We start from the raw sequence: 11,645 nt of genomic DNA on the forward strand, positions 1-11,645 counted from the left end.
AGGATTTGAACCTAAAACTTCTGACTTGAAAACCAGTGCTTTTTCTACTGCCTCTCAGATATCCCTCAGAGTTCCCAAGGTAAAGGCATTTCTGGAGACAGAGCTAGAGGCTGTATTATTTAATGGGAAGATCACTGGATTGGGGGTTATTAGACGTGGTTTTGAATCAGGGCTCTGCTGTGCACTAACTGTATAATCTTGGGCAAATCATCTTACCTCTCTGGACTAAATATTACTCATTACCAAAATAGCATCGTGGGGATAGGGGATGGGGCTGGAGGGAGAATAGGAGCTAGGGGGGTTGAGTGGATTCCCTACCAGTTCTCTATCCTATAACCTAGGGCTACTGACAATAGAGTGCATGAACTGAGTGAGTTCATAGAGGCGAGTGAGTATAACTGCGAGTGAGTATAATGGGGAGGGGTCTTTTCCCACAAGAGACCTATAATCTGTTTGGAGGACATGAAACAAGCACAGAAAGAGTATCTGAAGGAATTCAATAAGCAATATTCATTATCAAATGCATAAAGTATATTCTGCAAACTGACTGGCTTTAAGGGAGCTTCTTGTCATTCTAATGTCTCAGTTTCCTCTTCTGTCAAATGATGGGGATTGAGTTGAATCGGAAGTTCTTAACCTAGATTCTGTGAAAAAAAAATTGTAAACCCTTACCTTCCACCTTAGAATCAATGCTATATGTTGGTTCTAAGGCAGAAGACTGGTAAAGGCTAAGCAGTGGGGTTAAGTGACTTGTCCAGGGTCACACAGCAAGAAATGTCTGAGGCCAGGATTCTCATCTCTAGGCCTGGCTCTCAATCCACTGAGCTACCCAGCTGCCCCCTTGTGAAATTTTTGAAATCTATTTTGAAAATTATATTTCAATATAATTTGTTTTCTTAGATAATTACGTGTTTTATGCCTTTAAAAACATTGTTCTGAGAAGTGGTTCATAGACTCCCCCCAGATGGCTAAAGGAGTCCATAGTCCAAAAAAGGTTAAAAACCCTGAGCTCTGTGACATTTCTAAAGTCCCTTCTATCTCTCTGGTTCTAGCTACCTAGAATTCTAAGATTCTAAGGGCCCATGGGTACAAGATAAAGGTTGGATCAAAAAAGACTGCTATTCATGAAGGAAGACTTCCTAGAAGAGACTACTGGGCTTGGCTTTAAGAAAGGGAGGGGGCAAGAATAGGCAGAGAGGAATCAGGAGTGCATTTGAGGGGGAGGGTGGAAAGATGGCACACTGTACAAAGATAGGAAGGCAGGAATTATCACATCCATTTCTCGACTAGACATTCCAAATTCATATTGAGTAAATGAATGGTTTAGGGTACAATGAAGAAGAAGAATGAAATATGGAGATTCCTTGAATCTAGGCTGAGCAGGTGAGATTTAATATAATTGATAATAGGGAATCATGGTGCAGGGTAATGACATGAAACAAATGGTGTTTGAAGACCATTCTGGTAGCAGTGTGTAGGATGGATGGGAAGGGAAGAATAGAGTGAAGGCTATTTTACAGGATCCAGCAGGAGATGAAGGCCTAGAAGAGGTTGATAGTCATGGCACCCACAATCCTCGAACCAAACTGACTTCACACCAACCTTCCACTTGCTACCATTCTAGGCTACAGGACTCCAAAGGGCTGGGAGAAGCCCTCATTTTTGACAATTTCCACCATTCACAGATTTATCCCTTGGAACTACATTCCTCCTACCCCCTGCATAAGACTTGTACTCCTGGAAGGTAGAGGGGAGGATATGACATAAAGATAATGGAAGAGAGAGTTCTGGGAGAGCTCTGGGGATGAAGGTATTAGATTAGATAGGAAATGCTATAGGGATGACTCTATTGGATATATGGCAGAACCCTGGATCCTCTCTCACACACACACACAGACCTCTACAACTCCCACCATATTTCCCAAATGCTAGTAGAGTTGGAAGTAGGTTGGAAGCCATTGTTCTACCCACCATTTTTTTCTTCAACCTGAGCAGACCCAAGGAGAGACCACTTTTCTCTGCCCTAAAAGGCTCCAGAACCAGGTTGGCTTTGATTCTGAGTGATGCTTCCATAATGTCATAGTGTGATTGAGGAAGAAGGACCAAAAAAAAAGAAGAAAAAAGGTGCTCTCAACCTCTGGTTTCTACTAGAAATTCCATCCCTTTAGCTAAAGGCTGTGATCCCAGTTAATGGTAAATCTTCTTTAATGCTGTTATCAGACATTTGTACCTCAGTGGGAAGGAGTTTATCAGCCTTCTTTTTCTCAGAGAACAACTGTTGATATAGAGAGGGATGCTGGGACCAGAAGCAAATAGAAAAAGAACAGGGGAGACTATGGGGTATAGAATGGAGAGCCCTGGGGTTCTTGGAAACTACCACCTTCACATTGAGGTGGGGAGGGGGCTGTTCAGAGACAAACAAACTTGAACTAGACCCTAGAATTATGAAGAGCAGACCAAGCTGGGCATCAAGGGTTGCATCTCCCCAGTCCTCACCATACACTCCCCCCAGTCCCCAGGTGCTTCCCCTCCCTATCCCCATGTTTTGTAGCATCCTGCACAGCCATAACGGAGAGCGCAAACTTTCCTGATCGGATCGGGGCTGCCCTCCCTCCTGAGGAATGATTTGTACCTGGGTTCCACCCCACAACACATCCCACCGAGCAGGTCTCCCGACCAAGCCCCCAGAGTGTTTGGGTAGATGAAGAAAGGGCTGGAGAGGAGACCAGAAACAACTGGGTGGGGGTGGGATCAGGACTGGGCAAAGCAGATTCTTAGGACATACGAGCTTCGGGGAGTAGGTGTGGTGAGGATACTCACACGGTCATGGAGGGACACGGGGAGAGGTCGTACCTAGTGCTGAGGGATAGAACCTGAGGGAACTGAAGGAATCTCGGTCCCTGAGCGGAGGAGCCCCATTAGCAGTCATTTCGGGGGCGCGCTGGCCACTCACCTGCAGGATACGGTGATCTCCACCTTGGTGGCTGGTATGCTGCCGGCCAGGGAGTCGAACTCACTCACAGACGCCATGTCCTCCGGCTGCTCCATTGCCCGGCTAAGCCCCCAGCACCACTGCCCACCCACCCACTCCTAAAGGCAAAAAGAAACCTTTGGGGGGGGGGCTTCTTCTGGGGCTTCCCAGGAGCCTGGAAGCAGCTGGGGTGGGGTGGGGGGGAGCTGAGTCCAACCCAGGGGCGATGAGCAGGGGTGAGAAGAGAAGAGAAAAGGAGGACGAGAAGGGGCGTGGGAAGAGAGAGAGAACGGGTAAGTGGAGAAAGGAGGAGAAAAGAAGAACAGGACGTGGAGAGGGAAAGGAAGAGAGAGCAGCAGCAGCTGGGAGAGGGAAAGGAGAAAGATGGGGAAAGGGGTGGAGAAGAGAGGGGGGGAGAGGGAGATGGAGAGTAGGAGACAGAAAGATAAGAGTATGAGATGAGAAGAGGAAGTGGGGGAAAGGATCGAGAAAGGGAGGCAGAAAGGAGGGAAAGGAGATGGAGAGGGGGGAAGCAAAGGAGAGGAGGAGGGGGCTGCTGGAGAGGGAGATGGGAAGAGGGGTGTTGGAGAGGAAGATGGGGATTGAAAGGGAGAATGGGAGAATGGAGAGGGCGGGACGGAGGAGGAAGGAAGGGGGAACCGAGCTGGCAAAGTGGGGGACGCAGGGATCTAGGTGGCTGCGTGGTCGGGCTCCAAAGCTCGCCTGCCTCTAGTCTCCAAGCAGGAGAGCAGAGCTGGGAAACTGGCTAAGAGAGCGCCTCCTCCTCTGCTCCGAGGCAGCCGGGCTGCGGGAAAATCAAATTTCCCCAGCTCCAGGTGCCATCCCTTCCTGGACCGAACCGGCGTGGGGTACGCCGAGAGACTAGGGGGTTCAGGCGAGAAGGGGCGGAGACGGTTCCTAGAAGTGGCAGGATTAGGGCGGGGTCCTGGCGGGGCGGGGGATACCGTGGGGCTCGCCTTGGGGGTGGGTCCCAGCCTGTGCAGCGGGTTGGGGAGGCTGGAGCGGGGTGTTGGGGGGGAGGCAGAAGAGGGGGCAGGGGGGAGGGGAAGGAAGTGGATACAGGAGAGCAGGTCTGGCTGTGCTGGGAGGAGGCGAGCAAAGGTCTCGCTTTGGGGGTAGCAGGATGCCCTGAGAGAGTTCGGTACAGCAGAGGTTTGGAGGAGAATAAGATGAGGTGAAAGGGGAGGTACGGGCACGGGAGGTGGACTGAGGGATAGAGAGGATGCGTGGGGAAAAAGGGACACAGAGAAGTGTGAGGTGGTCTGAGGAGCTATTTGTTGCTGAGGAAAAAGAGGGGAGGTCGAGGTCTGTGGTCAGAGAGTGGGGGGGGGGGGGCAGGGGGCGGGAATCCTAACTGGTATGTGAGAGATGCTGCGTGTTTTAGCAGGGATCGAGGTTGGATGAGAAGAGGGTGGGGAGTAAGGGGGAGGGCTCAGGGTGGGTAAGAAGGAGGTATTCTTTAGGTTTGCAGCTAGGGGTATCTCGAGCTGAGTGGAGATGTGTGTGTGTGTGTGTGTGTGTGTGTGTGTGTGTGTGTGTGTGTGTGAGAGAGAGAGAGAGAGGGGGGGGGGGAGGTGGTCAGGTAAAGGGGGATTCCCAATGATGCTGGAGAGTCTTTGGGGAGGGAGGGTTGCATGGGGATATCTGTGAAGACAGGAGTCTAAGGCGTGTGTGGTGAGCTGTGGGTGTGGGTGTTTCAAGATCGTAGGAGATGGGGAGGGCAGGACATCCCAATATCCTGGAGGCAGCTAGTCTCCTGACTAATCTCTGGCATCAGTCTTAAGATGATATAGTGGAAAGAACCTGGTTTAAGAATCATAGAATATCATGGGGGCAACTAGGTGTTACTGTGGATAAAGAGCCAGACCTGGAGTCCAGAGGATCTGGGCTCAAATCTGGCCTCAGACACTTCTTAGCTGTGTGACCCTGGGCAAGTCACTTCACCCCATACACCTAGCCCTTGCCGTTCTGTCCTAAAATTGTCACTAAGGAGGAGAAGAAAGAACAGAGGACATGGAGAGGGAGAGGGAAAGGAGGAGAGCAGCAGCAGTAGCAGCAGAGAGAGGGAAAAGAGAGATGGGGAAATGGGTGGGGAAAAGGAGATAGGGAGAGGGAACTAGGGATGGGGAGTGGAGAGAGGGAGATGGAGAGTAGGAGACAGGAGGAGATAAGAGAATGAGCTGAGAAGAGGAAATTGGAGAAAGGAACAAGATAGGGAGGCAGAAAGGAGGGAAAAGGAGATGGAAAGAGGTTTTTAAAAATCATAGAATATCAAGGTTCTAAGGAAGTCCAGAAATCACATATCAAACTCACAAGTGAATTAGAATCCTTTCTATTCTCATTCCTGCTATTTACAAATTGGGTGATACAAAGACCATTATAACAGTCTCCTGGTGAACTATTCTCCCTATTACCCTCCTTCCCCTTTCCAGCCCATCCTCTAAATAACTGCCAAAATAATGTTCTTTAAGCAAGACTGGACCATGTCACTCTTCACCTCTATAAATTCCTGAAGCTCCCTTTTGCCCCTAAAATAATAGTATATGTATATGTATGGCTGCTAGGTGACACAATAAATAGAGCACAGGGCCTGGAATCAGGAAGACCCGAGTTGAATTATGATCTCAGACTTACTAGCTATGTGACCCTGAGACACTGTCACCTCTGGTGATCTTAGTTTGTTCATCTATAAAATGGGAATTAATAACACCTACCTCCCAAGGTAATTGTTAGATAATCAAATTAGATAATAATTGTAAAACACTCAGAATAGTGCCTGGCATGTAGTAAGTGCTTTATAAGTGTTAGCTATTATGATTGGCTATTAGTTATTATACAGCACTTTAAGGTTTTTCGAAGCACTTTACTCATTTTATCCTCACAACCATAGAAGGTAGGTGCTATTATAAATCCTCATTTTACAAATGAATAATTTTGGTTACATCAAATTAAAAAGGGTTTGTACAAACAAAACCAATGCAACCAAAATTAGAAGAGAAGTAACAAACTGGGGGGGGGGGGGAATGTTATAACAAAAATCTCTGACAAAGGTCTAATTTCTCAAATTTATAAGGAACTAAGTCAATTTACAAGAAATCAAACCATTCCCTATTTGACAAATGGTTAAGGGGCATGAATAGGCAATTTTCAGATGAAGAAATCAAAACTATCAATAATCACATGAAAAAGTGTTCTAAAATCCCTCCTGATTACAGATAAGGAAACTGAGAGAGACAGTAGTTAAGGGCTTGTCCAAAATTGCATAGTAAGTATATGGGATAGGATTTGAACTCAGGTCTTCCTGACTTGAGTTCTATCTACTAAGCCATCTAGCATAGTAGGAATATAGTGGGGTAACTAGATGAGTCAGTTATTAGAGCTCAGGGTCTGGAGGCACTCAGACACTAATTGTGTAACCCTATGAAAGAAATGGCAAATCACTCCAGTATCTTTGCCAAGAAAACCCTAAATGGGATCACACAAAAAATGGACATGACTGAAAACGTCTAAAAAACACTAATATTTGCAGTCTCATTATCCATTTCTCTCCTTCTCCCTGTTCTTCCCACAGAGCATTCCCATATCCTATTGTGTCCATGTCCCTGGTGCATTCCTTCCTCATTACTGCTAAATTGAATCCTCTTCCTTTTAAAAACTGCTCAAACATCATCTGCCTTCTTGATTCCTTCCTGCCACCCCATCACCACCACCCTTCTGATGCCCTCCCTCCATAACTCTATTTTGTGTTTATCCTGTATAGCCTTAGATGGGTACAAATTGTTTCATCCATTCAATTAGACTATAAACTCCTTGAGAGTGGAGATTCTCTCATTCTTGGGTTTTGTGTGCTGAGGGCTTTATGCAGTGCCTGAAACATGTTGTTCAGTCGTCTGATCTTATCTGGCTTTTCATGAACCCTTACACCAAAGCATGTATTGTCCCTGTCTGTGGGGTTTTCTCGGCAAGGATCCTGGAGTGGTTTGCCATTTCCTTTCTTTTTTTTAAATTTGCTCAATTTCAAACATTATTCCTTGGTTACACAAGTCATATTCTATTCCTCCCTTCTCTCCCCTCTGTCCTTGATCAGAACCTATTTCCATGTTGTTGGTGTTTGCATTAGGATGTTCATTTAGTGTCTGCTACTGCTGCTGCTCTCCTCCTTTCCCTCTCCCTCTCCATGTCCTCTGTTCTTTCTTCTCCTCCTTAGTAACAATTTTAGGACAGAAAGGCAAGGGCTAGGTGTATGGGGTGAAGTGACTTGCCCAACCATAGCTCTATCAACCCATGTATTCAAGCAGTTGTTTTTCTTCTGGGTTTCTACTCCCACAGTTTTTCTTCTAAATGTGGATAATGTTTTTTCTCGTTGATTCCTCCAAGTTGTTCAGGATCACTGCATTACCACTAAAGGAGAAGTCCATTACGTTCGATTGTACCACAGTGTATCAGTCTCTGTGTACAATGTTCTCCTGGTTCTGCTCCTCTCACTCTGCATCAATTCCTGGAGGTTGTTCCAGTTCACATGGAATTCCTCCAGTTCATCATTCCTTTGAGCACAATAGTATTCCATCACCAACAGATACCACAATTTGTTCAGCCATTCCCCAATTGATGGGTATCCCCTCATTTTCCAATTTTTGGTCACCACAAAGAGCGCAGCTATGAATATTCTTGTACATGTCTTTTTCCTTATTATCTCTTTGGGGTACAAACCCAGCAGTGCTATGGCTGGATCAAAGGGCAGACAGTCCTTTAGCACCCTTTGGGCATAGTTCCAAATTGCCCTCCAGAATGGTTGGATCAATTCACAACTCCACCAGCAATGCATTAATGTCCTGACTTTGCCTCATCCCCTCCAACATTCATTACTTTCCTTTGCTGTCATGATATCCAATCTGCTAGGTGTGAGGTGGTACCTCAAAGTTGTTTTGATTTGCATCTCTCTGATTATAAGAGATTTAGAACACCTTTTCATGTGCCTTTTAATAGTTTTTATTTCTTTGACTGAAAATTGCCTATTCATGTCCCTTGCCCATTTATCAGTTGGAGAATGGCTTTATTTTTTGTACAATTGATTTAACTCTTTGTAAGTTTGAGTAATTAGACCTTTGTCAGAGTTTTTTGTTATGAAGATTGTTTCCCAATTTGTTACTTCCCTTCTAATTTTGGTTACATTGGTTTTGTTTGTACAAAAACTTTTTAATTTAATCACATGATTATCTCAATAGATGCAGAAAAAGCCTTTGACAAAATGCAACACCCATTCCTATTGAAAACACTAGAAAGTAGAGGAATAGAAGGGTCTTTCCTAAAAATAATAAACAGTATATATCTAAAACCATCAGCAAGCATCATCTGCAATGGGGATAAACTAGATGCATTCCCAATAAGATCAGGAGTGAAACAAGGATTCCCACTATCACCCCTATTATTTAACATTGTACTAGAAACACTAGCAGTAGCAATTAGAGAAGAAAAAGAAATTGAAGGTATTAAAATAGGCAACGAGGAGACCAAGCTATCACTCTTTGCAGATGACATGATGGTCTACTTAAAGAATCCTAGAGATTCAACCAAAAAGCTAATTGAAATAATCAACAACTTTAGCAAAGTTGCAGGATACAAAATAAACCCACATAAATCATCAGCTTTTCTATATACCTCCAACACAGCTCAGCAGCAAGAACTAGAAACAGAAATCCCATTCAAAATCACCTTAGACAAAATAAAATACCTAGGAATCTACCTCCTGAGACAAACACAGGAACTATATGAACACAACTACAAAACACTCTCCACACAACTAAAACTAGACTTGAGCAATTGGAAAAACATTAACTGCTCATGGATAGGACGAGCCAATATAATAAAAATGACCATCCTACCCAAACTTATTTATCTATTTAGTGCCATACCCATTGAACTACCAAAATACTTCTTCACTGATTTAGAAAAAAACATAACAAAATTCATTTGGAAGAACAAAAGATCAAGGATATCCAGGGAAATAATGAAAAAAAAAACACATATAATGGGGGCCTTGCAATCCCTGACCTTAAACTATATTACAAAGCAGCAGTCATCAAAACAATTTGGTACTGGCTAAGAGACAGAAAGGAGGATCAGTGGAATAGACTTGGGGTAAGTGACCTCAGAAAGACAGTATATGACAAGCCCAAAGATCCCAGCTTTAGAGACTAAAATCCACTATTTGATAAAAACTCCTGGGAAAATTGGAAGACAGTGTGGGAAAGATTAGGTTTAGATCAACACCTCACACCCTACACCAAGATAAATTCAGAATGGGTGAATGACTTGAACATAAAGAAGGAAACTATAAGTAAATTAGGTGAACACAGAATAATATACATGTCAGACCTTTGGGAAGGGAAAGATTTTAAAACCAAGCAAGAGCTAGAAAATATGACAAAATGTAAAATCAATCATTTTTATTATATCAAATGCTATTTCCTTTCTATTGGAGTTTGATTCATTTCAGTCATGTCCAATTCTTTGGGATCCCATTTGGGGGTTTTCTTGGCAAAGGTACTAGAGGTTTGCCATTTCCTTCTCTAGCACATTTTATAGAAGAGGAAATTGAGGCAGTGTGAAGTGACTTGCCCAGAGTCACACAGCTAGAATGTGTCTGAAGTCAGATTTGAACTCAGGAAGAAGAGTCTTTCCTGATTCCAAACCCAGAGCTCCATCCACTGCACCATCTAGCTACTCCCTAGAACATAATAGGCTTAACAAATGCTCAATAATCGATTGATTATTTGACTCTAACAGGTCATTTAGAGGCAGCATGGCCTACAGCCAGAGTTCTCAACCTTGTGCCCCTTGGCTTACCATAAAGCACTCCCTCCCCATTCAATAAAAAAAGAATGAGTTCTAGAGTTTACCATGCATAGTCACATCAGAAATCAAATCAAAAGATTAATTTTATTTAAAACCTTTACCTTCTGTCTTACAATGAATACTCAGTATTTGGTCCAAGGCAGAAGAGAGGAAAATGGCTAGGCATATGGGGTTAAGTGATTTGCCCAGGGTCACACAGTTAGGAAGTGTGCGAGGTTAAATTTGAACCCAGGAACTCCCATCCCCAGGCCTAGCTCTCTATCTACTGAGCCACCTAGCTGCCTCAAAATTAGTTTTTTATAAGGAAAATTTCATTTTGTTCATAACATTGATTTAACTAATAGTATTATAACTTTTACTAGATTTCAATAAGAAATATTAGTTATTTATAAAACATTACCCATACTGCCTTGACAAGTACCCCTGAGGTTCTCTTATGGTGGAAGATTTCTATCTTACAAAATAGAGAGTTGGCTTTGGCATCAGATGGACCTAGATTCAAGTCCTTTACCTGGCACATATTCCTAGACCACAGGCAACTCACTTAGCCTCTCAATGAGCCAGGCATCTCTCTAAGTCTATAAATTACAAATGAGTTGCTGAGCAAAGGTCATCCTTCTGGGAAAACAGACTCCCACTCCAATCTCTTTTCCCAGCTCTAGCTCCATTTATCCCATCTTTTTTGCCTCTGTCTCTCACCTATAAAGAAGGATCTCAGAGCATCAGTCACACTTTTGGACAAATGGACCGAGTCCCCTCAGTAACCTCCTTTCCCTGCTCTGTTATTGTCTAAGTCATTTCAGTTCTATCTGACTCTTTGTGATTCCATTTGGTGTTTTCTTGGGGGAGGGGGAGAATGTAGGGGTTTGCTATTTCCGTTTCTAGCTCATTTTTACAGATGAGGAAACTGAGGCAAACAGGGTGTAGTGACTTGCCCAAGGTCACATAGCTAGCAAATGTCTGAGGACAGACACTCATTTGAACTCGGGAAGTTCAAGATGAGTCTTCCTGACTCCAGGCTCTGCTCTCTATCCACTGTAGCACCTTGCTGCTTATCTTTTTTCAAAATTAAAGGACTGGGCAGTCTAACACTGGGAAAGTCACTTACCTTTTCTGGGCTTTCATTTTTCACCTGTAAAATGAAGCAGTTGAACCAGATGAATGTTTTTATTGCTGTTGTTTAGTTGTTTTTCAATCATGTCCAACTCCTCATGACCCTATTTGGGGTTTTCTCAGCAAAGACACTGGAGTGGTTTGCCATTTCCTTATCCAGCTCACTTTACAGATGAGGAAATTGAGGCAAACAGGGATGGAGTAACTTGCTCAAAGTCACATTGCTAGTAAATGTCTGAGGTAAGAATTGAACTCAAGAAGACGAATCTTCTTGTCTCTAGACTCAGCACTCTATCCACTGAGCCACCTAGCTGCCCAGTGGATGTTGTCATTGTAGTGGGACTAAAGCATATCTCAAAAACCCAAGCGAGCAAGAAGCTGAGAAACAAGGGGCCTCTCTCCCACCTCATCCAAGCACACTTGTCTTTTCCTCTGCCTAGAATACCACCCAAGGCACCAATTCTGCACCCTCACCTTCAACTCACATGCCAAACACACTTCCTTCAGAAAGCCCTTTCAAGAATATTTTGGCATATCTCCAGAAAAATCTTGCTTTACTTTCTATTGACTTGAAAGCTCCTATCCCAGCTAATTAAATTTGCTTTGACGATATTTGATCTTGATATTTACTCTTTAAAAAAAAAATCTTGCCTTCTCTCTTGGAATCTTGATCGCAGAAGAGTGG

General features: G+C 44.0%; 1 protein-coding gene across 2 annotated transcripts in view; it reads right to left on the reverse strand.

The window, feature by feature from the left end:
- Positions 1 to 3,897, reverse strand: part of CPNE5 (copine 5) — a 203,236-nt gene extending 199,339 nt beyond the window's left edge. Inside the window, exon 1 of one of the 2 annotated variants that reach the window (XM_056818145.1) lies at positions 2,954 to 3,897. In XM_056818145.1, coding sequence (XP_056674123.1) covers positions 2,954 to 3,048 — 95 coding nt within the window. In that variant the 5' untranslated portion in view covers positions 3,049 to 3,897. The remainder of the gene's footprint in view (positions 1 to 2,953) is intronic. The other variant, XM_056818147.1, reaches the window with a different exon arrangement.
- Between the last annotated feature and the right edge of the window lie 7,748 nt (positions 3,898 to 11,645).

This window comes from Monodelphis domestica, chromosome 2 (genome assembly GCF_027887165.1).
Source record: "Monodelphis domestica isolate mMonDom1 chromosome 2, mMonDom1.pri, whole genome shotgun sequence".
Classification (NCBI taxonomy): domain Eukaryota; kingdom Metazoa; phylum Chordata; class Mammalia; order Didelphimorphia; family Didelphidae; genus Monodelphis; species Monodelphis domestica.